The sequence below is a fragment of the Lissotriton vulgaris genome, chromosome 5 (assembly GCF_964263255.1).
Source record: "Lissotriton vulgaris chromosome 5, aLisVul1.2, whole genome shotgun sequence".
Lineage (NCBI taxonomy): Eukaryota > Metazoa > Chordata > Amphibia > Caudata > Salamandridae > Lissotriton > Lissotriton vulgaris.
The window spans coordinates 2,001,715,098-2,001,741,743 of record NC_141693.1 but is presented as its reverse complement, the minus strand read 5'-3'; the positions used below and the strand labels follow the sequence as shown (position 1 = coordinate 2,001,741,743).

The 26,646-nt window shown below is 44.8% G+C and overlaps 1 protein-coding gene across 4 annotated transcripts in view; it reads left to right on the top strand.

The window, feature by feature from the left end:
* PRRC2B (proline rich coiled-coil 2B) overlaps positions 1-26,646 on the top strand; it is a 657,801-nt gene that overhangs the window by 94,065 nt on the left and 537,090 nt on the right. For all 4 annotated transcript variants that reach the window (XM_086924792.1, XM_086924791.1, XM_086924790.1 and 1 more), the window contains exons 2-3: positions 9,897-10,065; positions 10,501-10,678. In XM_086924792.1, coding sequence (XP_086780918.1) covers positions 9,951-10,065; positions 10,501-10,678 — 293 coding nt within the window. In that variant the 5' untranslated portion in view covers positions 9,897-9,950. The remainder of the gene's footprint in view (positions 1-9,896; positions 10,066-10,500; positions 10,679-26,646) is intronic.

Genomic DNA, 26,646 nt, shown 5'->3' with positions numbered 1-26,646 from the left:
TGCTTTGTTGAAGATGTGGTGAGGACATGGGTCTGTGGGGGATCCTGAGTGGATGGAATTCATCAGGCGGATTGTGTCCTCAGTGGAGATTGGGTTCCAGTCGTTGAGGGTGTTCACGGGGGGAGAATGTTCAGCAAATGGTTGAGTGGGTTGGTCTCCGGGTTGGTTGTCGAAGCTGTTGTGGATGTCTGCAATCTTGTTGTGGAAGAATGAGGCTAGGGAGTCGCAGAGGGCTTGAGAGGGGGTGATGTCGTTGGAGTTGGCCGAGGGATTTGAAAATTCCTTGACGATGTTGAAAAGTTCCTTGCTGTTGTGGGCGTTGTTGTCGAGTCGATCCTTGAATGCTGCTTTCTTGGCGTTACGGATTAGTTGGTGGTGAGTGTGGGAGGCGTTTTTGAAGGCGTCCTTGGTGCTAGTGGTTGGGTCTTTTTTCCAGGCCTTTTCAAGGGAGCAGCAGAGTTTCTTGGACTTCTTAAGATCATCGTTGAACCATGAGGCCTTCTTGCTGCCAGGTTTGCTTTGACGTTTTTTCAGTGGTGCTAAGGTGTCGGCGGTGTTGGATAACCATAGGGTGAGGTTGGCGGCGGCTTGGTTTGGGTTAGAAGACTGGGCTGGGGTGTTGAGAAGGAGCGATGCGGAGATCTGGTCGGTGGTGATTTTGTTCCAGTTTCTTTGCAGAGTTGGTTGGCGGTGGTTGGTGGGTTTTGGCTTGTTGTAGGTGAAGTGAACGCAGCTGTGGTCAGTCCAGAGGAGATCCGTAGTGTGGCTGAAGGAGACATGATTGCTGGAGGTGAAGATGGGGTCGAGTGTGTGACCTGCGATGTGGGTGGGGGAAGTGACTAGTTGTTTAAGTCCGAGGTTGGCGAGGTTGTCCAAGAGGGTGGTGGTGTTGCGGTCGTTGATCTTTTCAAGGTGAAAGTTGAGGTCTCCCAGAAGGATGTAGTCTTTGGAGGGGAGCGCGTGTGGAGTGATGAAGTCCGTGATGTCTTCACTGAATTTTGCGCGGGGACCTGGTGGTCTGTAGAGGAGGGTGCCTCTGAGTGTGGTCTTGGGGTCGATGTGGATTTGGAAGTGAAGGTTGGCGTCAGAGCTGGTTGAGATGCGGATTGATTTCTTATGGACGATAGCGATTCCTCCTCCTGTGTGGCCGGAACGGTCCTTGCGTGTGATCTTATAGCCTTCCGGGATGGCAATGGTGAAGTCTGGGGCGGAGGAAGCGTTCATCCATGTTTCTGTTAGGAAGGCGCCAAGTGAGGTTAACCTCTCAGCTTCTATTCCCCTGTTAGATTCAGACACTGATATCAGTACGGATTTAGAAAAAAACCCAGATCTACCCATCAACCCCTCTCCTAAAGCAATATCTGCTGACAACACCAGGCAATTGAGGCAGACGCGAGTGTGCCGTTCAAAAACAAAAATTACATGCACCGAAGCCCCGGACTACAAAGGTCAGGAAATATGGCCGGTTACAAAGAAAGTCTGGGAAAAACACCAATTCTGTCCCTAACCACAACACGAGTAGGGTCACGGTAATCTCTCAAGGAGATGAAAGTGAAATGGTTCAGCAGGGTAGAACAATGGATACCAATGATAATATTGACAATGCACACGACCCTATGTTGGAAAGGTTGGGGGAACTATTAAGTATCTATTTATCCCCCATTGAAAGTAGGCTTACTCGGATAGAAAAACAATTAGCCGAACTGAGTATCTCTATTAAGAATTTTCTGAAGGAAGGTCCCGCAAAGAGCATAAATAATAGTAATACCACTAAAACAGCAGGCACCAAATCTAATACTCCTCAGGCACCTCCAACAAATACAAACATTGTACACAAAGCTTCACCTGCCATATTGGTTAATTCAAATGGTCCAACCACTAGTCAGAAAAAACATCAACACTGCATACCAATAACGCAGCCTCAGACAAAAGGAAGGACCCTGGCACTAACACCAATATTAACACCAAACCTCCAAATGGGACTACCATAGGTCAGTCTGCAACTTCCACAAGTAGCCCTATCACGGTCCAACCAATATTAAAAACAGCTAGGCAAGTCCCTGCCCGCATTAACCTTCCACCGGAATGCGGCGCATATGTATTAGTGTTAGTAAACGTTACCAAGTTAAGGAAGGATCAGGACGAAAATCCCACATCTCTCAAAAATAAAACCTTGCACTGGCTAATTGCCAATTGCAATTACCCTATTGATGGTGCAAGGGAGATTATTAACACCCAGCGAGTGGGTTGGATAGGCCCACTCGGGAAAAAATTTGAGGGCGACTGTGTCACCATAAGCTTTAGAAATCCACAATGGGCAGAGAAAACCCTTGCCAGTGCCCCTCTACCATCGCCCTGGGAATTTAACACCACACTCCTTCCCTTAGGATACTTTTACAGACATCTGATACCCTCTGAACAAGCCACGGCTAATCACCCCACAAATCCTTTTCAAGATCTGAACTTTGGAGCAAGGATCAAATCACCCCTTTTCATTCAGAATCAGAATCCCAACGCCATCCACATTAACAGCCGTAACTGGTATCCTCAACCCCCAATGCCAATTCCAACTCCCAACCCTCCGCATTACTTTCAAGCTCCAACCATGCATCAGAACAATCAGAGATAGGCCTTACCCAGTCTCTAATCCGTTCCAGTTTACACCGATGACTGAAGTTAGGTCAATGTATAACATCCCCACTCACAATCGGTTCGATTATTTATCTACTCTAGATGAACAGGATTGACTGAGTACATCGGCCAATAACGAAATGTGCAGCGATGTGAAAGCTTGTAATTCAGAGGGTCTCACAACTCCAGCTGTATTGTACCAGGACCAGATTGGTTCTACAGAAACTATATCGTCTGACAGTATTCTGCCCACTTCCAATGAACTACTTCAACACGATAATGGGAACACTGGGAACAGACTTGTCAAACATGGAACCAAACATGGTTTATCAATACTAAGCTGGAACGTTGCAGGTTTAGAATCCAAGCTCTCGGACCCTGCATGGATTGAACTAATTAATGATGCGGACATACTTATGTTTCAAGAAACTTGGGCTGTTGATAATTTGTACATTGAAGGCTACCACTGCTTTAGCCTGACGTCAGCAAAACCTAGTTTCGGTCGAGCAGTGGGTGGTCTTTTTATGGGGATTAGAATCCTGGCTGGTGGTATAATCAGAGATCTGAAGCTAGATAACCTTGCTAATCCCAATATTCAAATCCTTGAATATAAACTAAAATCAAAGACCACGATTTATTTAATTAATTTTTACAACAATGATTTTTATGGTGTACCGAACAAAAACTTTGTTGCATTATCTAAGGTTCTAAATATGATTGGTTGTTCCTTATCAGTAGATACAAAGACTGGCATTCTGATAGGGGGTGATTTTAACGTGAAACTTATAGAGAACTATGGATCTACTAACTCTGTTTATTTTGATGACCGCAGGGGATTGGAACTGATTAGAATACTATCCGATTTTGATCTTGCTGATGTAATGAGTGTAGGGTATGATATGAATTTTCCTTATGCCCCTACGTTCAAGGGCAGTGATAGCGGTTCAATTATCGACTACATATTTACATCACCTCCGCTAACAGATTGTATAACTAAAACTTCTGTGGTGCAAACGTCTTTCAGCGATCACAATCCATTGTTAGTTGCTTTTAATTTTGTACCCAGTCCAATTTTTATGAATCTAAATGGGGCAAGGGACATTACACCCTCAATTGATGGCCTTCGCTTAAAATGGAGGGGAATTGATTGTGGGGCCATTATAGATACTGTTCAGGAGACATATCCCGATATGTTGAAATCTTGTTCGTCCCCAAGTACAAATAACGAAAAATTGATTTTAGACTTTGAAGCTTTATGTTCAAATATTAAAACCCTCCTGTCAGTCCCACTTCCAAATGTATGCAAAGAGCCACGGTGGTTTGATTCATCTTGCTCCCTGGCCAACAGAGAATTAAGAAAGGCACTCTCTGCCAAACCTAGGTGCAAAGATGTAGTTCGAGCCGCCAGGAAAAACTACAAAGATAAAATATCGGAAAGGAAGGCAAACTTGCTCTCCGAACATTGGGAAAAGCTGGTTATTAGCGCCAACCTGGGTGGCAGCGGCCCATTTTGGTCGGCTGTCAGGAGAACGAGGGAAATGGGCAAAGAGCTTACACAAATCAGCTGCAATATAACAAGTGCAGCCTGGGAGACCCATTTTTCTAAAATTTATGCTGCCCCCTCTGATGAGCAATCTCTCCCTAATACAGGTCAATTAGAGGGTTTACAGATTTTGGATCAAGAAGTTAGGAAAGCCATAAAAGAGAGCCTAGGCAACAAGGCACCCGGACCAGACGGTCTTCCTATCGATATTATCAAACACAATGTCGAGCTATGGTCACCAATACTCCTTAACATCTTTAATAGTCTCCCAAAAGTAGCCATGCCTGTCACCTGGGCTACTAGTCATCGTTCCTATTTACAAAAAGGGAGACAGATCAGACCCAGCAAATTATCGTCCCATTTCCCTTCTGGATAATACTTTAAAAATACTAGGACGTATAATTTATAATAGGGTATTGGAATGGGCGGCTGATACTGACTTTTTAGATCCCTGTCAGATGGGGTTCAGGAGCGGGGTAGGAACAGTGGAGCAATGTTTAAATCTCAAATTGATAATCGATAAATATTGCATTGCCCGCTCATCCCCTGCCTACCTAGCTTTTATGGATCTCTCATCCGCATTTGATCTTGTGAACAGATCTAAGCTTTGGCCAATCTTCCTGTCCAATGGCCTTGATGCCACTCTCGTTAGATTTTTAGCCTATCTTCATACTGACCTGAAAGCACGGGTACGTATCTGGATGGGCGGAGAGGTCTCGGGAGCTATTGAGATAGGGAGGGGGGTGAGACAGGGGTGCGTTTTAGCACCCCTGTTGTTTATCATTTATATCAATGGCCTGTCTAATTGTTTAAAAAAAGCCACCCCTGATGTCCCAACAATTCTAGGCAATCCCCTACCTGTGCTTTTATATGCAGACTATGCTGTCCTTATGGCACGCACACCTAATGCTCTACGTCTGCTTGTACATAGTTTTGTAAATTTTATGGAGGGACTGGACCTGAAAGTAAATTTTAAAGTCTTTTATTATGTCCTGTGGGCCGGGCAAAAGGAAACTCAGTTCAATTCGAATTGGAACGGATAAACTAGAATCTGTTCATAAGTTTCCTTATTTGGGGTTCGTTTTCGCTGCGAACAGCTCGTGGAGCGGGCATTTGGCCCGCGCCACGAGCAAGTTCTCGAAAGCCAACAATTCTGTTCTGAGTCTCCCCCGCCCAAAGAAAATTGGTGCCTCAAAGGCTATTGTAAAGATTTTTAAATTACAGTGTTCTCCTGTCGCTACGTATGGAGCTGAAGTTTGGGGATCGGATAGTAGCATCTGTATCCAAAGAGAGGAAAATAGTTTCTGTAGAAAAGTGCTGGGTGCACCGATTTCCTCTTCTGATTTTATTTGTCATAATGAACTTAACCTCCCCTATATAAGTGATTTTATCAAAGCAAGACCAGCTCTCTTCTGGATTAGAATCTGGAGGAATGATGCTGCTGTCCTTACACAAAATATCATCAAGGACTGCCTAAATTGTGAATATGGTATGCAGATTCCTTGGTTTAAAGAAGTTCTTAAATCACTTAATGAAATTGGTAGAGGCATTTTGTTCACTGACCCAATGGCAATTGAACCAAAGGATAAATTCGAGGTACAAAAAGCACTTTATGCACTTTATCGCAATGGGCGCATAGGAAGAGAATCTCAGAAATCAAGGGTCAAGAAATACATAGGAAATGGTCTCTGTATGCAAATTCTGCCGCCCTACCTTTCCCTCCCTATGTCAAACTGGGAGCGATCTCTATTGTTTTGTTTAAGGGCTGGAACTGCGAAATTTTTGCTGTCTTTTCCTTTGGGGTACCAACATAGTACAGACCTTACTCCATGCCCTTGCGATGGTATAAGCACTCAAGATGACCTGCACTTTCTATTTTTCTGTAAATTTTACGTGAGATATATTAAATGGCTTTTAACCCCATATTTTAGAAAACATAGACCTCTCACACTTCAAGAATCTTATATGTTGCTGCTTACCTTGGATACCGATGAACTGACCTTTCGCACTAGCACTTTTTTAAGACTAGCCATACGTGCACGCAAGACAATGGAAAGTCCCTGAAATCAGAAACTAGTCACAATGATACTACTGTAAAATTTTATTAGAAAATGAAATTTACTGCTCAATCACTGTATGAATTATTTTGTTATCATGGAATGCTATTTATATAATTGTTTGTATTACATGTATATGTGTGTTTTTGCTGTGTCTGGTACTTTTATGAATTTTATGAAATTCGAATAAAGGTCTTTTGAACTTGAACTTATTGCTATTGGTTGTGTTTCCCAGCCCTGCCGAGCTCCAGCTTACCTCCACCACATTCTCTCCGCTTGCATTGTCTCCCAAGAAACCACGTAGTAGTCAAACCAACTATTTGTAATTTCACTCCATGTTAATATGGTTCTTTTTGAAGTATTGTGTACCCTCCACCCCTGCCCTACCTTCCCACCTGGTCCTTGACTTGTGGTAGGTTATGCTACCACTCAACTCTGTGTGTGTGCGCGCCTCCCTCCCCTCCTTTTGGGTTCTCCTAAACCTCTCTAGGATGCGCTCCCATCTTAGGCAAGTAGGCTTCTTAAGGTCGGGAAACGAGCATAAAATAATGACTATTTCAACAGTGCTTCTTAGAGAACGTTTCTGACTGAAAACTGTATGCAGAGTAGCTGATGAACCCTGGAGGTCTTTCCTTCTCTCTTGCTAGGTTTCATCAGCTCTGACCTTGGTCTCACTTATCTTTGGAAGTATATCTGCAATCAAGTCCTGTCATTACACTGAACATTATGTTCAGCTTACTTGCAGCACTGTCAGCAATTCTATAATTAGTTGTTAATTTGTACAGTCCTAAACCATCTTTGTCTTGGCTCCTTGCCAGAAAGTGCCCCGGGTTCTAATAGGTGGTTAATGCTGTCAATTAATATTGGGCTTCCTTTAGTGGAAGGTGTGTTCCCGGGCAGGATAGCCTCTGCTAGAGCAGGTTCCCACCTACATTTAAAATGTTTGTTATGGAATTAGGCACGGTTAGCTTTAGCTGTTTGAGCTATGTACATTTCCTACCCCTTAACTTCATTTAGAATGTCTTAGCAAAGTCCAGGGCCGTGATAAAGTTCAGCAATCCGCTACTTTGAGACATGTCTGATGGCCAGTTGATGTTATTCCAAGGGAAGAGTAAGGTGCCACTCATTTTATGCCTTATTTTATTTTTGTTAAAGTGGGGACAGTGAAACCTTGTTCGTTCCAAATTTCCACTCCCAGGGAGGAAAATAAGTCCTGCATTTCTTTGCCAATTTTGAGCTTTTGGAGCAAGCGATTGTATTGTGCCTGCATTTGTAGCTAGCTATGGAAGGTTTTCAGGACAAGTTGAATCTAGCCTTCAAAGTAAAAGCTGCGATGGTGGTCTTGACAATGCATTGTATGAGGCCCTTTCTGTAGTCCCTCATCACATGCATAAAGGTGTCCTTGTTGCACAGCCAAATAGTCCCTAATCTTGGAATATTGTTGAATAGGCTGACCTGTATTACTGCCCCAGCTCTTGCCCACTTGTCTTTTGGAGGCTGTAACACTGGTTTTGGATCTGTTGGGGTGGAATGTGCTTGGAAGCTATCTGAAATGTTACACTGGAAGCATTCTCTCTTCTGTTGCAAAACAAGACTTCATGTAATCATTTTCCAGAACTTGAAAACTGGATGTGAATTGGAAGCCAGCGGTGCTCCCTGAATACAGACCTGCACTTTGTCTCTTGTTTCAATGGCGACCCACGGAATGTGATCAGAGAAAATCAGAATCCTTTGTAGGTAGGGCTTTATCTTGTCCAGAGGGGGATTGCTTGATTGCACCGGACAGAAGTTGTAGGGTGGTGTAATGGCTGCATTCCTGACCATTGTGACGACGGAACTGAGAATAATAGAAGATTAAACATCAAAGTACAGACCCGTGTGGATCACCTGTATGTTTATTGCCTTGTGTAACGCCATTTAAAACATTTATATTCTAAACTTGTTCATAACCTGTCTCTTAGTGACGCTTTGGCCTGGTCCAGCTAAACGTTTGTCTTGAAGACCCTCTTGAACACCCTGCATTGGCTTCCTGTCAAGCAAAGGGTGAAGTACAAGACGTGTTGCATAATACACAAGTGTCTCCAGAAGAAAGGCCCTGGATATCTGTCTAATAAATTTCTCCCCTACAAACCTCTGCGATCCTTAAGATCTAGTGAACAAGCTCTGCTACAGATCCCGAGAGCAAAAAAGACTAGACAGGGTGGTAGAGCCCTTTCAATTGCGGGTCCAATGCTGTGGAACAGCCTTCCAGTTTCCTTAAGACTCTGTAAGGAATATCTTCCGTTTAGGAAACAACTAAAAACCTTTTTATTTCAAAATTATTAGATAGGACATGTACTCACTGTCTTGTGCAAGGACGACGCCAAAGGCGCAGAGATACTCCTTTGGCAGGTGATCCTAGCGCGTTATAAACCCGCAAATAAAATAAATAAATAAATAAATGAATGTTGGTTAATGTGGAGAAGTTGGAGCCGCTTCCAGTTATTTGTTGAATCACATGCCCTGTTCTTTAATAGCCAGTATGTACACTTACTTGGAAGTTCATAGATCTGTTTGCTCCCGCCAGTGTAGGAAGTAGTAGTCTTCATTCATGGATGGCAGTGGTTCATGTTCCTTGTGCTCTGTGGTTTAAACGTATGACATTTTGGTCCAGTTAAGACTCCAGACTGTGGCTGACAACCGGCAATAAGAGTGCCGGACATAATTTCTGTTACTGGGCTTTAATTTAACTGCATTTGTATAAAGTGGTCAACGACTTTACTATGTGCGACATTGACACATCCATTTATTTCTTCATATATAGCAAAAAGGTTTTGGGTGGAATTTGAACCAATTTTAATTACTCTTGTGAGCATTTCATTCGGTTGTTTAGTTCATTGATCACTGTGGCTAGGCCAAACCTATGTCCGTTATTATTGGCCCTGCTCTTATGGACGTTCTAGGTCAAACTGCTAGCCCACTTCTCCTCTGAACAGGTTCTCTCCCAATCTCTGATGCATTCCGGCTTGATTGGGCCTTAGTCACTGTTGCAAATCCCTACAAAAAGGCACACTATAAACCCCTGGCTCCATGACTGGTCCTGCATGTTCCACCATGAGCAGTTTGCTTAGTGACTAATGAAAATATCTGAACCGACCAGTCGATCTAGTTACCTCATATCATTATTCATATATGTACTCCATGGAGGCTTTGAGAGTTTTCTAGGTTTTGGTTTTTACCAGTGTTGTTAAAACGTAACCACGTATGCTAAATTTGCACTTAATAGTTTTACTTGTTTAATATCTTGCCTACTTGGTCACTAACATTGGGTGTAGATTTTTGTACACAAGCTTGTTACCATGAACTTAAAAGGTTTCTGTGGAGCATGAGTAAGGTGATTTAATTTTGATCAAGTTCATGCTGACATGAGGTGTTCTCTGCATCTTGAAATCGACTGAATTTCAGGATACTAATAGCCAAAAATGGCTCCGCAGAAATATTGTCCTAAACAGATTTGACAAATTTTGCTCCACTTGGTGCGGGATCACCAGGGAAGGTAGTCCTTGCTGCGTGTGGCTCTTTAACTTTCTTTTTAGCGCTGTATGTTCAGGATGCCTTGCTTGTGCTAGTTTCATCTTGTAGTTTTGTCTGACATGATTTTTTTTTTTTTTTTTTTAAATGTTTAGGGACATCGGGAAAGGTGCAAAGAAAAGTTTCCTACTCGATGACATTTCATCGCAATGTCCGATCGTTTGGGGCAAATAACAAAGGGAAAGGATGGGAAAAGCAAGTACTCGTCTCTCAATCTGTTTGACAAGTATAGAGGGAAGTCAATAGAAGCTATCCGAACCTCAGGTAAGACTCTAGACGTGAGATCAGTTTTGTCCACTGCTGGTTTCATCCTATGATGAACTGTGTCTCTGCTGATGTTAATGAGCCATGGGTAAAGAGTCAATATTTCAACAATGCAAATTGTCCCTAGTGGGTCAGTGCAGATGCTTATGTTCATTTGTCGGTGTTCCACCATGCCCCACTGTTTTGCTGCCTTCATATTACTCCTTTCGTTATTGGCGCAGTGTTATTATAAGCCCACTACGCCTTGCCTTCTGATCTGTACACCTGCTTGTAATCCATGAAATGTTTACTGTCTATCTGGCTCCTCAGCTTCAGACCATTTTACAGGGTCAAACTACTCTCTGGCTCAATAAAATTTTAATTTGTATTGTCGTTTGCCCTCACGTGTGATCTGTGTTGTTGTTTTTGTCTGCTCATTCAATGTTCCTCCTTCAGTTATTCCTAGACATGGCTTACAGAGTCTTGGGAAAGTTGCTGCTGCTAGGCGTATGCCGCCCCCTGCAAACCTTCCAAGCTTGAAGTCTGAGAACAAAGGAAACAACCCCAACATAATTCTCGTTCCCAAAGACGGTACAGGATGGGCAAACAAACAGGAGCTGCCAGACCAAAAGAGGTAAGGGCAATGAGGGCATGTGCCCTGCTAGCCTATTCGAGGTATTGAGTTAGACATGAAGTGCTTACATTAACTAACTTGTGAACTCTAGTAGCAAACTAAGATAAACATCTTACCACCTCTCTACTTGACATTGGGTGACGGATCTGCAGGCTTTGCAGCAGATCAAGAAGAGACAATGTGGTAAGAGGATGAGTCTTTCTGTGCAAGGGAACTACGCTTTGAAATTGTTGCTGTTCACTTTCTGTATAGTCTTTGCATGTTTCAGCAGTGTGTGTGTGTGTGTGTTAAACTCACTAAGCTATCTGACTGGCTATCTGACGACTCTCAAATTATCTTTTCTCTATCCGAATCAAACCCGTTAGCCCCCTCCCTACTGAAATATGGCCTCCCAGAGATTTTCAACTGGATGACCACCAACCAGTTGAAACTTAATGGAGACAAAACGGAGGTTTTTACTGGGAAGAAACAAGGATCTGTGGACCCCTCTCCACTGGCCGCCTGAGCTGGGTAACATTCCCCTGCCAGCCTCCCAGGTAAGAAACCTAGGGGTCATCCTGGACAATACCCTTTCTATGAAACAGCAGGCAAATAAAGTTGCGGGACTCTGTTTCACCATAATCAAGTGGCTAAAAAAAATCATCTGGATGCTGCCCCTAGACACGCAAAAAACCGTGGTCAACGCTTTAATAACTTCATGTATTGACTACGGAAATGTCCTCTACCTTGGTTCCAACTTAGCAGTAATTAAGCGACTCCAACTAATTCAAAACGCTGCTGCAAGACTCCTGTGTAGGATTAAAAAGTCCGAAAGCGTTTCAAAACACCTGAACGAATTGCACTGGCTCAGGGTTGAACATCGGATAAACTTTAAAACATTGAGCTATATGTTTAAGATTAAAAACAAAACGGCACCCTCCTACCTAGAAGCCTTAGCCTCTCCCTACCTGCCAAAAAGAAATCTTAGCTCGCAAACGGCCTCGAATTTTGCCGTCCCCAGATTCAAATTACAAAGATCTGGTGGGAAATCCTTTTCTGTTAGAGGACCAATGTTATGGAACTCACTCCCCCTTCATATTCAGAAAGAGGACAGCTACATAAAATTCCGGAAACACGTAAAAACCTGGCTGTTTCAGAAACAATTGTGTTAAACTATTAATCCAGCATTTTCCTTGACCATATGTCCTAGGCGCCGGGAAACCCTTGTTGGGTAGCTGAGCGCCATACAAATACATAATACATAAAATAAATAAAAATAAATAAACTGGCTTAGTACGAACAGCATGGTAGACCGTTTAGTCCGCAACCTTCTTCCAAAGGAGGGAGCGGGCCCTCAATTCTTCTGCAGCAGAATTTTATAAATGCAGGGTGAAGATGCTAGTTGTGGATCTTGCTGGGGTCTGTTATTTCCAAGCAAAGGTCTTGAATATTGGCTTAACCCCTTCGCTGCTAGGCCTTTTCCCCTCCTGTGCTAAGCCTTTTTTTGGCGATTTGGGGTAGTGCGCGCTTAGGCCCTTGTAACTTTTTGACCACATAAGGTATCCACGCCAAATCTGCGTCCTTTTCTTCCAACATCATGTGGATTCTAAAGGCGCCCAGGGTTTGTGGATTCCCTTGGAGGGGTACCAGAAATTAACCAAAATATAGTGATTTTTTTGTTTTTTCAGAAAAATGGGAAGAACAGGCTGCAAATGAAAGCCTCTGGGTTTTTCCCTGAAAAAGTTATCAAAAAAGGGTTTGTGGGGTAGAAATCTCCATTTTCTCAGCTTTTAGGGAATGAGTCTTTTGTCAGAGAACCGACATTTTTCACACGGTTTTGGCATTTTTCTGGGACATAGCCTATTTTTGCTATTTTTAGAGCTTTCCACCTCCTTCCAGTTAATGGTAGAAATGAGTTTGAAAGCAATAATGGATCCTGGAAAGCTGTACATTTTCGAAAAGTAGACAAAATTCTGAATTCAGAAAGGGGTCATTTGTCTAAATCCATGAAGGTTTCTTTATAGAAACTAACAGTTAAATATTTGAAAATTTGTTGAAAAAAACAGTCTTTTGTCTCAACGTTTTCACCTATAACTTTTTCTAATTTTGACAGCTCTTGGAAAGCAATATACCGTTACATCCGTTAGACCTTCCTGGTTGTGGGGATAAATAGGACTTGTAGTTTCACCAAGAACCCGACGAACCCAGATCCAAAAACTGAGCAGCAACTTGCAATGGTATTTTTTCATTTACTGGGTATAGAGCACTTTGTCTTGGAAAATGTATACATGGAAAAATCTGTATGAAAGACGCCTATGTATTTCTGAATTGGGTACAAATTATAGAGTTCAGAAACCGTATATAATTGCTAATTTTCAAAATTGGGAATACTCATACTAGCATGAGAATTATTGGTCATTTTTCAAAAATATTTTTTTTTTCCACAATGTCTTTCATTAAAAGGGATAAATGCATGAAAGCTCATTTGGTAATAACAGTTGATTTACAAATCCGAATTACCCCAAGTCTCCCGATAAAAACGGTACCTCACTTGTGTGGGTCGGCCTTGTGCCTGTGACGGGAAACGGCGCAAAATGCAACGTGGTCACACCTAAATTTTGCAGTTACAAATTGACCCTTTTTTGGCAAAGTGCCTACCTGTAGTTTTTGCACCCTAGCTCTGCCGGCACCTAGGGAAACCTAGCAAACCTATACATTTTTGATAAGTAGACACCCAGGGGAATTCAGGATGGGGTGACTCGACTGCCTACCCCCAGGTTTTGTTACCCAGAATCCCTTGCAAAGCTATGATTTTGACAAAATAAAACACATTTTCCTCACATTTCTGTGGTGGAAAGTTCTGGAATCTGCGTGGATCAACAAATTTCCACCCACTTAGCGTTCCCCCAGGTCTCCCGAAAAAAATGGTACCTCACTTGCATGGGTAGGTGTAGTGGCTGCAACAGGAAACTGTTCAAATCGTACGGTGGTGAATTTACAAAACAACCTTGATTTGGGGGGGGGGGGGGGGGGGGGGGGGATCGGGCACCTGAGTTTTTGGCCCGGGGCTCGGTGGTATTCTTTGGAAAGTACCAAACCCAAACAGTTCTGAAAAGTAGACACCCGGGGGAGTCCAGGGAGGTATGGCATGCGTGGGTCCCCCAATGTTTTCCTACCCAGAACTCTGTGTGTGTGTGTGTGTGTGTGTGTGTATGTACACATATACATACATGGCCTCTAAGGGTGTCACAATAAGTGCTGCAGCCCTTTTACCATTTACCATGGGCTGAACTGTTGCCAGAGAGTGCCAATTGGGTTTGCTCTTCAATGCAGTTTTAGGGAAATAAAACAGGCCCTGGGTACTTGATTGTCAGAAACCCAGGGCACACTCAGTCGATGTACATCAGCAGTTCAGCAAAAAGTGGGTGCAACCATGCGGAAAGAGGGCACTTTCTAACACTGTTTACAACCTTAAACAGTTCTGTGATAGACTACTTGGATGAATCTAGTATACATCCTCCCAGTCACACAATTGCATCACAGTTCCCTATATACTGTGATGCATTGAGGACTGTTTGCCCTGGCTGAACACAATATAGTACTTTGCATCCAATCTTGCAATCAAGCACCAGACTTGGTAGATATTAGACCATACTAATTTCATACATAAAGATGCACAGTTTGAGTGTGATAACACTGCCCAGATTATGGTCGTTGGTGGCATCCAGTTACAACCAACGTTCTGCTGGCTCTTGCACTTCAACACACATGCACTCTGCTGAAGACTTTTGATAGAGCTAATATGTTGAATTGCTGGAGCCTAGCACATTAAAGTGTGAAAGACATGCACGTGTAGTACTTTGACACTATTAATCTGTCTGCATTTAAAAAAACTTTTGGGACACTCACTCACACCTTTTTTGGGCTTCCGAAATTTTAAACTGAGATCCGATAGTACATCAGGATTTAATCCAATCCAGCTTTTCTTTCACACAATGGATGTTGGTGACTGACTGAACAGCATAACCACTAACTAGTCTAATTTGGTATGGAGTTTTGATGCTCTCTGCATAGCCTTGGTTGGACCCAGTCAGTGACTGACCAAAGGAATCAAGGCATACGTCTCTGCAAAGTAAACTTAACACTTTCGATTTAATGGCGCTCTGGGGAAAAAGATGAAAAATAGAAACGCTGTTTTTCTATAGGGGGCACATACAAAAAAACACCATCACACAAGACATTGGAAGCACATACCTACTTCCTCTTCTATTCACCAGTGCTGGATGGCACAACCCTGTTTCTAAAACGGGCATGTGTCACATAAACACTATGCACAATCTCTATGCATAATTATAATGGGGAATTAAGTCTCACACAACAGTACTACAAACCCCAAAAGATAAGTACATAGTTGCAAACGCTAGACCGCATTACCCCACCGCAACATGTACTTGCAACACAACATTAAGTGGGCTATATTTAATCCAATGGCAAATCAGCTCCACTAAGGGGGCTGATCGCCACGAAATGCTGGGGCATACCACAACCACAATCATCTCATACACCTTATGGGTGGTTCACTGCAGCCGGTGTCAAATATACAACATACATAAGGCCTGAAACAGACGGTGCTGCAGATAGGACACTATGCATACTCTAAACGCACTGTTACTTCTAAGGGGCATTTGAGTCTCACTCAGCAAGACTACAAACCCCAACATGCAAGTACATATCTACGCACGCTACACAGCATTTCTTTCACCAATGCAATATGTACTTGCAGCACAACATTATGTTTTGCTCCGATGACAAAGCAGATTCCGCTTCACTAATTGGGCTGATCACTACGAGAGGGGTGGGCTTACCACAACCACACTCACCTCACACACACTATGGGCGTGGCGAACCCAAAAGGTGGAAGTCTTCTCCTGCCATAGAGACTGCACTTCACACCATAAGGGAGCCGGCAGCTCTTCAAGGGGAGTTGGCCACTGATTCCAATCAGAAAGCCGGCAACTGAGGTTCACTGCGGCCTTTCTGAACACCATGAAGAAGCTGGGGGCTCTTCAATGGAGTTCACCGAGACTGCAAAGGCATCCCATATGGCCGGCCAACTGCGGTTCGTCGCGACCATAAAATTCGCCAACTACAGTGGGGGGTGCACACCCTACCACCACGTGCTGCACATACACACAGTAACACAAACACAATCAAAGCAATACTTCAAACATTGCATATGCCTACCATAGCAAGTAGGTTGACTGGGATTATGTAGGAACACATACCCCACATGTGGCCCACCGGTGGGGACCTCCTACTCATCACAAGGGATACGGCCAAACGCAACACACACCTAACTAGGGCGTGTTCCCGTTACAACTACCATTACCCTCCATAAGGGTACAATGAACACAAGCAGGGTGCAGTTCTTCATGCTTCCTGCCTACATGATAGAAAGTACACATGGTCTGCACACGGCATAGTGAAAGGTTACGGTGTTTCTCCCTTGCACGGAATCACAAGGCAGCTAAATACCAAATGACACCAGGCAATGGCCTAATAAACATTAGGAGACCATTCGCAAGTAGTTAGCCAGCAGGCCCACGGTGTGCAATACACTCAAAGGGCAGTCCCCTTCCTTGAACCCAGTGGCCAAACTAAGTCCAGAACAACTTCTCCTGTACTAGTCAATATTTGGATAGACCACATGGGTGGAGTATTCTTCGTAAAGAAAGGATAGGCGCACACATATGTGGGCTTCTGCATCAAAATGTACACATTAGATATATGGCCGATATAGCATCAGGTACACTTAAATGTACAATAGGGAAAGGCCTTTCTTTTCTCTACCCTCCTTTCTCTACTAAGAACATTAACAGGATGCATAAGCAGGTAATTGCGCCAAGGTTCTACAATACCATAACCACGGACAGGTGGTAACAAATTTCAACAGGGCATCAGCATACCCCTGCAGTGGTCTGGGCTACAAAGGTGAGCATCAGACATCAAATACGTACTCCCGTCAATCAGCCAGGCACCCCAAAAAACCATTAACCCGTATCTACTTATGGTAGTAAAAACCGACCCATTGCATCAAAAAAAAAAAAAGGGAGCTAGTGGTTGGTAAGGACCATATTAAAATTAGCACGCACAAAATATAAAAGGGAAATCAGGTGTTAACCTACACAGGGATGAATGGGCCTAGAACGTTTAACCATTTGAATAAAATATCCAATGGGGTTGTTCCTGGTCACATCTAACATTTTTAAACCTATACAAATTAATAGGCAAAGTAGTACCTATATGGTTACTTTCCTCAAAGGAAAGCCGTATGGATACCTACTAGGTAAACAGGTAGGCCAATAACTAGCAGGAGGGGCACGGGCCCACTCTACCAGGAAGAAGGGTGCAACAATAGCCTTCCTGGCTAACACACCCTTTCAAGACATATGCCCGGCGGCAACATGGGCTTCGGTGCACACGTTCACGAAGCACTACTGTGTGGATATACGAATGAACAAGGAAGCACAAGTCGGACAGAAGGTGCTTTAAGATATATTCAACAACCAACGCTCATCTTCCACCCAGCCGCCGCAAACGTAACTAAACCGCTACGAAGTCTATGCACAGCATAGTGAATCCAGAAAGATTCGTGCTGCAAAACAAATAGTTTCTTACCTGTCGGTGTAGTTTTGCAGCTTGAAGATCTTTCTGGATTCACTAGCGAACCTACCCACCTCCGCCAGAAAGATGAGGCTGGAGAAGCAGGTGGTAATACAAGGATGTATAGAGATATCGATGTTTGCATACGTTTGTAGACACATACATGCAAAAAAAAAAAAACAGGTTTGTACATGTCATTATGTATATAATATTTATATAGAAGTCCACTTTTAAAAAATCTACAAGAGTACCTGCACTCTCAGCCCCTTAGGCAATATATATAGTAGACTTATTAAGCGATGAGAAAAAATCGCAAGGCAGAAGGGGACAAAATAATCTGAGAGCCTGCACACACACGATGGGGGTTGTAGCCTCACCAGGGGGGATCAGGTTTCGCAACCTCCCACAGCAAAAAAAAAAATACAAAGCACTTTCCGAACTCCAACCACTAGATGGCGGAATATGCACAGCATAGTGAATCCAGAAACCTCTTCAAGCTGCAAAACTACACCGACAGGTAAACTGTTCGTTATGTGCACTGATGGGATTGAGGAAGTAACTGGATGGGTTTTAATATTGCCATACAGCCAAGGCTAAACTGCTAAGCACGATGTACAGTGCTGAGAGGTTAACTCCCTCCCTATTCGTGGGGGGCTGGTAAGGAATCTTCACACATTTTACACGTTGTGATAAATGAGAATCGAGAAGTGTCAAAAGATGTCAAATGAAGCCCAAAAATATCACCCCCAACCTTACCCACCCACAAAAAACCCTCTGTCGTTCAACCAAAAAAGCTGCCTTACTAAGGGAGTCGTGTTAGGCAGTCTTTCTCTTTTGAGTGAGAAAAGCAAACCAACTCATGGACTCTGCTCGGCATGATACGAAGTCTTGCTTACTCAGGAGTTTCTTAAAGTAGCAGTGTCTATTTGGCAGTGTGTGTTTGTTTGTGTTACCCAACCCTCCTATACTCTACCAACATTCACCTAATTTTAGTTTTTTAGGTCTCGCCTGTCGATGCGCATGCGCATCGAGCAAGCGAGAGTATTGGGACTTCTCCAGTATTAGGGGTGTCTTTCATAGATTCACATGCCTGAATCATTCCCCGTCGTCGGAGTGGGAGTCCCACGGTACATAAAAAAGCAATAAAATGCTATAAATATATAGTAATACCAATAGAAAAGAACCAGGAAGTAACACAGCCAATGGTACAGTAGGCAAAAACTTCCCATCTATGACTATCATAGTCATTTTGTATGGTCCAAACTACAGCCAATCAGGCGCTAGCACCCACCAGAATGTTCTCCCCAGAGGCTCAGGCTCTCAGATTTTCTACCGCACGTCGTGTGAAGGGAGTCTCCCTGAGCTCTGCTCAGTTTTTTTTTTTTCAATTCCTACTTCATCTGTGTCTTCTCTTCAGGATGTCTTCAAAGAAATCTCTCTTCAGAACCTGTGACTGCTGTGGTAAGCCTCGGCTTTTTGAGAAGGATCCACACAATAAGTGTATTTATTGTCTCTACCCAGACCACCAGGCCTCTGATTGTAAAATCTGCAGAAAAATGCCTCAGAAGACTCTCAGAGATAGAGAGGGTCGTTTACTGCTGTGGTTGAAGAGGCTAAAGGATTCTCCAAATCCTGTTTCAGAAGTAGGCAGTGTCACATCTGCTTCCACTTCAGCCTCCAGGAAGAGATCCGCGCCTGAGGAAATGTCATCTCCCAGGGCTAAGCTGTCTAAAAAACAACCACCTGCTAAGGGACTGGATCAGCCTTCCACTTCTCAGGCTGTCCCCACCTCCAGGGGCATGGAAGGCGCTTCTGCTTCCTCAAAGGGGAAGAAACTCAAGCTTCCCTTATCTTCTGACAGGATTTTACCACAGAATCCATCTCCGTCTCCTGTGAAGTCTTCTTCAGCTTCCTCGTCGACGAGGACGACGACCTCAGTGACATCTACGGTAACATTTTCGTCTCCTAAACCTAGTATGGTTATGTCCTCGTCTACGGCATCTCCAACGATGGTTTTTGTTTCTGTGAGGCCTATCTCGTCGACGTCCGTCGTCGACGCCTCGTCGTCGACGTCTTTAAAGGCTTTACCGCCGACGAAAAAGACTCCGTCGACGAGCTCTTCATCAGGCTCTACGCCGTCGACGAAAGGTGTCCCGTCGACGAAGAGTGCCCCGTCGACGAAGAATGTTCCGTCGACGAAGAGTGTCCCGTCGACGAAGACTGTCCCGTCGACGAAGAGTATCCCGTCGACGAGGAGTGTCCCGTCGACGAAGAGTGTCCCGTCGACGAAAGGTGTCCCGTCGACGAAGAGTGTCCCGTCGACGACGAGTGTTCCGTCGACGACGAGTGTTCCGTCGACGACGGGTATCCCGTCGACGACGACTATTTCGTTGCCGAAAAGTGTCCCGTCGACGAGAGGTGATCAGTCGGCGACAAATCCATCGACGCCGCAGTTATCCTCATGCACGGCACTACAGGTGTGGTCTCCGTCGACGGTGTTCTTAACACCACGCCAAGCAGCAGAACAGCTGCGCAACACTGTAATGAGCCTTTCACCCCTGCGTGCTTCACCTCACAAGGTGTCCTCTGAAGTCCCAGACCAACTACTGGATTCTGACAGTGACAATGAGATGGCCCAGAATACTTTTGGACAGGCCACTAGTCCATCGGAGTTACATATTAAACTTCAAGATGATGAATATGAGGATCCTCACACTCCTGCTGAGGTATCGATGCCTGTCACTACCCCGGTTGGTCAAGTGCCTTTGGATTTAATATCCAATTTACAACTTATGCTGGACGATTACTATCGGAGGTTTCCACCTTCGGAATCGGCAGGTTCTGGACAAGCAACTCCAATTTCGGAAACGCTTCCACCCGTGCTCCCATCGGTGGTCCCACCTTCACACCCACAACCTGCTCACGAAGAGGACCCGCAATCCTCGGAAGATGACGACCAACGGGAGGAAGGAGAAGTGGATGATTTATCGGAGTGGGAGGACTATCAGGTCCAATCTCCTTCTACATCTCCTCAGACTGCGTCGGCCTCCCCTCCTGTTGATGTAGCAAATTTCCACTTGCTGATGGAGCGTGCAACTGCACGTTTTCATATGAAGATGGAGCATACTCAACAAGAATGTTTCCTTTACGATTTTAAAGATCAACCCAGACGACAAATTAAAACAATACCCATTGTGGAATTCATCTGGAAGGAAGGCGTTAAGGTGATGTCAACACCGGCTTCCATTCCTCCAGTTTTGCCAAGAATTGATAAGAAATATAAAGCTCCAGACAAGACGCCTGCCTGTCTCATTGGACAAGCAAAACTTGACTCGGTAATTGTCCAGGCGGCTCAGAAAAGGGCCAGAAATCCGTCCTCTGCAGTTACGGCACCACCGGATAGAGATGGCAGACGCCTAGACTCAATAGGAAAACGAGTTTCCACCATGGCTGCAACAACTGTCCGTGCTGCTAACGCACTAGCCATCTTAGGTCGTTACGACCGTCAAATGTGGTCCGACATCTCACCATTTATCGACCTACTCCCTGAGCCATCCAAGGCAGAAGCACTCCAGATTCTCCATGAAGGTCAAAGGACCTCTGAAGAGATAATTGATTCAGCTGTTGATGTGGCATCTACAGGTTTTCGCCAATTAGCAGGGGCTGCGGTTCTCCGTAGACAAGGATGGTTACGTTCCACGGCCTTTAGACAGGAAGTGCAAAACCGAGTTCTAGACATGCCATTTGATGGCGAATATTTATTCGGCCCCGAGGTAGAAGAGGCCTTACAGACTATCAAAAAGGATACCGAAACGGCCAAATCCTTAGGCACTCTACAATTTCACAAACCGCCCTTTCGAGGAGCGAGAGGACGAGGAACGTCCTTCAATAGAGGTGGATACCAGCAACAACATCAACAATCCTCATACCGTCAGGGTAATCAGCGCTACCAAAATCAGCGCTACCAGTCTTATGGGCAGAAAAAATCTCAATACACCCCAAACAGGGGTAGGACAACATACCGCGGCAAGGACAAGCGACAATGATACTCTTCACCTGCCACCACCGTCCTTTCACCCTCTCAAAAGACTTGGCGGAAGAATCTCCAAATTTTACTCCAATTGGCAGTCGATAACAACGGACAAATGGGTCCTGGATATTGTCGCCAGGGGCCATGCCCTAGAATTCGAAAAATTTCCCCCAAATGTACCGCCAAAGGGCCCGCCTCCAGCTCACCTGAAGGAGCTGCTTACCCAAATCAAAATGATGATACAAAAAGGAGCTATCGAGAGTGTTCCTCAGAGGATGAGAGGACTGGGATTTTACTCCAGGTTCTTCCTGATCAGAAAGAAGAACGGGGAGTGGCGCCCGATCCTCGACCTTCGAGCATTAAACAAATACCTAAGGAAATTAACTTTCCGGATGCTCTCTCTTCAAGAAATTTTGCATCTTTTATCACCGGGAGATTGCATGGTCACCCTAGACCTCCAGGATGCATATTTCCACATCCCCATCCTGCCTCGCCACAGGAAATTCCTTCGCTTCAGTGTGGCTGGCAGGGACTACCAATTCAAAGTCCTTCCTTTTGGACTACGGTCAGCTCCAAGAGTTTTTACGAAGGTTTTAGCTCCAGTAGCTGCGCACCTCCGGCTGGAGGGAATACAAATTTTCCCATATCTGGACGATTGCCTTATAAAGGCCAATTCTCATGGCACCGTTCAACGTCACCTTCACCAGTGTCTCTACCTGTTTCAGTCTCTAGGCCTGACAATAAATTTCTCCAAATCCCAAATGCAATCGTCTCAAAGAATAGCATTCTTAGGAGCAATGTTGGACACTCACAAATGCAAAGCCTTCGTCTCCAAGGAGAGACAAATGAAAATAATTCGGCTAGCACAAGATCTCATGCAAAGAAAGTCAGCTTCTGTCCGACTATACAAATCCTTTCTGGGGATGGCATCGGCTTGTATTCCATTGCTTCCAAATTGCAGACTTCAAATGAGGCCGCTCCAGGAGGAACTAGTACTGCAGTGGCAACAGGTTTCAGGCACTTTCGAGGACCTCATTCAAATCACAACACTCATGAAAGAGTCTCTCCTGTGGTGGACACAGAAATGTCATCTCAGTCAGGGTCATGCGTTCCTTCAAGAACCACCAAGTCTCACCATCACTACAGATGCATCCCTCGAGGGCTGGGGGGCTCATCTGCAAGGCTTCACGATCAGTGGCAAATGGACTGTACAACAGAAACGGTGGCACATCAATCGTTTGGAACTGAGAGCCATTTTCCTTGCCCTCAAGGCGTTCTGTGCCATCATTCAGAACACCAATGTGTTGATAAGAACAGACAACACAACAAGTATGCACTACGTCAACAAGCAGGGAGGAACTCGATCTCTTCTCCTGTCTCAAGAGGCGCAGGAATTATGGACATGGGCTCTTCACCACAATGTACAGTTACATGCGGTGCATGTTCCGGGAACGGAAAACGTCCTTGCGGATGCACTCAGCAGGACCACAATCACCAACCACGAATGGGAGCTCCACCAGAACACAGTGGACCACATCTTTCATCAGTGGGGTTGGCCAGACCTAGACCTATTTGCGACAAGTACCAACAGCAAATGCCTGAGCTTCGCCAGCTGGCACCCCCACAAGAGTTCTCTGGGGAATGCATTCTCCCTCGATTGGTCCCTGAGGTTTGCGTACGCTTTCCCACCGATTCCGTTAGTCCCCAAGGTTCTGAGGAAGATGAGGAAGGAACCTTGCCGACTGATCCTGATCGCGCCCAGATGGCCGCGCCAGTATTGGTTTACAGAGCTCCTCCTACTATCAGAGAGCAAACCAATTCAGTTACATCCAATCCCGAACTTGCTCAGTGTTCAGGAAGGTCAAGTCTTTCATCCGGACCCAGCATCGCTGAGATTAGCAGCTTGGCTCCTGAACACCATGAGTTTGCACACTTGAACATCCCAGCAGACTGTAAAGAGGTGTTGGCCAAAGCTAGAGCACCAGCAACCATCAAGACTTACAGTCTCAAATGGAAACGCTTCTGTATCTGGTGCCGTTCAGCAGGTGTTCACCCTTTTTTGGCAAAACCTGAGGAAATTCTTCCTTTTTTCTTGCAGTTGGCACGAACAGGTCTGTCCCATGCTACTTTGAAAGTATTTCTAGCTGCAATATCCAGATATCGACAGGATGGGTCCAATTCTCTGTATTCATCAAGAATTATTCAACAGTTCTTTAAGGGTCTCTTTAGAATGTTCCCTCCAGTACGTCGTCCACCTCCTTTATGGCATCTGAATGTGGTTCTGGGTCAACTCATGCGTCACCCATTTGAGCCCATCCATCGAGCTGACTTGAAGTATCTTTCATGGAAAGTATCACTGCTTTTAGCCTTAACATCCGCAAAGAGAGTTAGTGATATCCAAGCTTTCACTGTTCATCATCCTTTCCTCCAATTCACTAGCGATTCTGTAATACTTCGCACCAATCCCAAATACATTCCGAAAGTGCCTTCGGATTTTCATTTGAACGAACCTATTGTTCTTAAATCATTTTTTCCAGACCCGCAAACTCCTGCGGAAAGAGCTTTACACTCGCTTGACATTAGAAGATGTCTCAAATTCTATCTACAAAGAACTTCTGCTGTACGCACCTCCGACCAGTTGTTCATTACCTACGGTGCGATTCGTAAAGGGCAGGCAGTATCAAAACAGACTATTGCAAGATGGATATCTGCTGCCATTGCCTTTTGCCATGCACAGGCTGGGAGACCGTTACCATCTGCGCCCAGAGCGCACTCTACAAGAGCAGTCTCCTCATCTACGGCCTTATTTGCTGGAGTCCCACTTCAGCAGATCTGCAAGGCGGCGACTTGGGCAAGCCGCCATACCTTTACCAGACATTACTGTCTAGAGTCCATCAGCGAGGCTGATACTTCTGTGGGTCGAGCTGTTCTACGGTACCTGTTTCATTAAGGTGAGCCTCTGTTTTCCCACCTCCTTGTTTCTGCTGTCAGACGCTTCTTATGTTATGTTTTCACATATTTTCTTGATTGCATTATGTTATGCTTTATATGATATGTGTTTATTCACTTCGCATTGTTATTTACATTACTAGCAGACAAGCTAGGTGTTATGAGCGTCTGTTCAGCAAAGATATGTACTGCTAGCTACTCTGATTCAGGCATGTGAATCTATGAAAGACACCCCTAATACTGGAGAAGAACAATAGTTACTTACCTGTAATCTGTGGTTCTCCAGTATTGGTGTCTTTCATAGATTCACATGCAACCCGCCCACCTCCCCTCAGAGGCTTTTAGGCTATTATGGTTACCTTCACTCCTTGCGAGAAAATCTGAGAGCCTGAGCCTCTGGGGAGAACATTCTGGTGGGTGCTAGCGCCTGATTGGCTGTAGTTTGGACCATACAAAATGACTATGATAGTCATAGATGGGAAGTTTTTGCCTACTGTACCATTGGCTGTGTTACTTCCTGGTTCTTTTCTATTGGTATTACTATATATTTATAGCATTTTATTGCTTTTTTATGTACCGTGGGACTCCCACTCCGACGACGGGGAATGATTCAGGCATGTGAATCTATGAAAGACACCAATACTGGAGAACCACAGATTACAGGTAAGTAACTATTGTTCTTATCCACTCTTTCCCCAACTTGCAAGGAATCGTGGCGATTCCTTGCAGTGCCCGTGACTTTTAAGCTCAATGCGCATGCGCATTGAGCTTAACCCCATAGCTGCTATTAAACATTCCTCCCCAGTGCTGCGCTGTCCATTAGAACTAGTGCTGAATGGACGTTCAATGGTCGTGCGCAGCACTGGGGAGGTAGTGCTGCCGTCGGCCAATGCACCGAGGCAGCACTTAAGGGGTTAAAAGCGCGTGCACGTCCGTCTTTGTTTACCCGCTCCGCCCCCTCCCCTTCCCGCCGTCTCGCATTTCCCCTGCCGCATCAAAGGCTTTCACGGCCGGCCGGCCATGCTTTCAGTTTCACGACCGGCCGGCCGTGTCAATTACATTCCAAAGCCCGCTCTCCCTGCTCCGCCCGAGCCGCATTTCTCCTCCCTCCTCCCCCCCATTCACGTTTATTCTACTTCTTATCTGGCCTGGAAAGCCTCGACAAAGGGTTTAGCCACAGCCCGTGGAAGTTGTGACCTGTGGACGTCATGATCATTACGTAATCTCCCCTTCCCCGCACCCCCAACTCCTGTGTGGTGGACACCCAACGTGAAGTGTCCATCATCCGCCGCCGCCATTACCGCAGACTCCTGTCCTTTTATGACAACTGAACTCTGCCGGGGAACGCAGCAGGAATGCTTAGTGAAATCTATGTCTTGTATTTGCAGCCCGCGCGCGGAGGTCACAACTATTCTATCATTTCTCAGCATTATCTTTTCTCCATCTTACTTTGTTCCAGCGCCTCCCGCCGGCACGCAGCAGATTGAAAGCAGCATGCATCAGAAGGCCCGCGCTGCACGCTTTTATAGTCTCGCGGAGGCGCGCTCCGTTCCTGGCCTTCCCTATCTCAGAATTTAGAAAGGCAGGCTTCCCTGGCATACCCCGCCAATACCACAAGATACTGCTAAAAGCTTTAAACGCAAATCCGTTTGAATAACAAATAAATGTTAATATCAAGATATGTGCCCTCTTCCATTTCTGTAAACGCAGAAGTAAAATGTATACACCAGCATGCACTCATATAAACACATACACGCACTCAGAAATGTTTATGAACTTTAAAAGAAATCTGCCCAACAATCATATATATCACTCAGTGAGAAATGCAATGCTATGAACTGACCAGGGTTGAGGCAGACACTGTTAAAACACAAAATCAAAAGTTGTTTTAAAAATAAAACGTTTTACTTTGTTCTCAGAATATTGATTATGTAATGCTGTGCACTCCAGGTTATTCTAACTTGTTTGCCTTCCTGCTCATTTTGCTTCCTGCACATCTATGTGAGGCAGTGAAAACGATTGTCTAAAGTCAGGGACACTGGAATTATGTAATTCTGCTGCACTGGCCGGACTACTCGCCTAACCTCTTCCTGGCTCACTGCTACTTTACACTGGGGTCCCATGACACACTTGAAGTATTGGTTAAGGAGCTTTGTGTAACTGTACTATTCTATGGGGCAGGTAAGTTCATCCAGTTTTTGGGATTCAACGGAGCACCTTCGAAGCATCAGGCCTCGGCAGCAGTAGACCTGTATGTGTGCATCAAAACATTCTATGCTCATTAAAAGCAATCATGCACATCAGCATACAAATGCTTGTGCCACAAGAGCGAATACTTTTGATATAC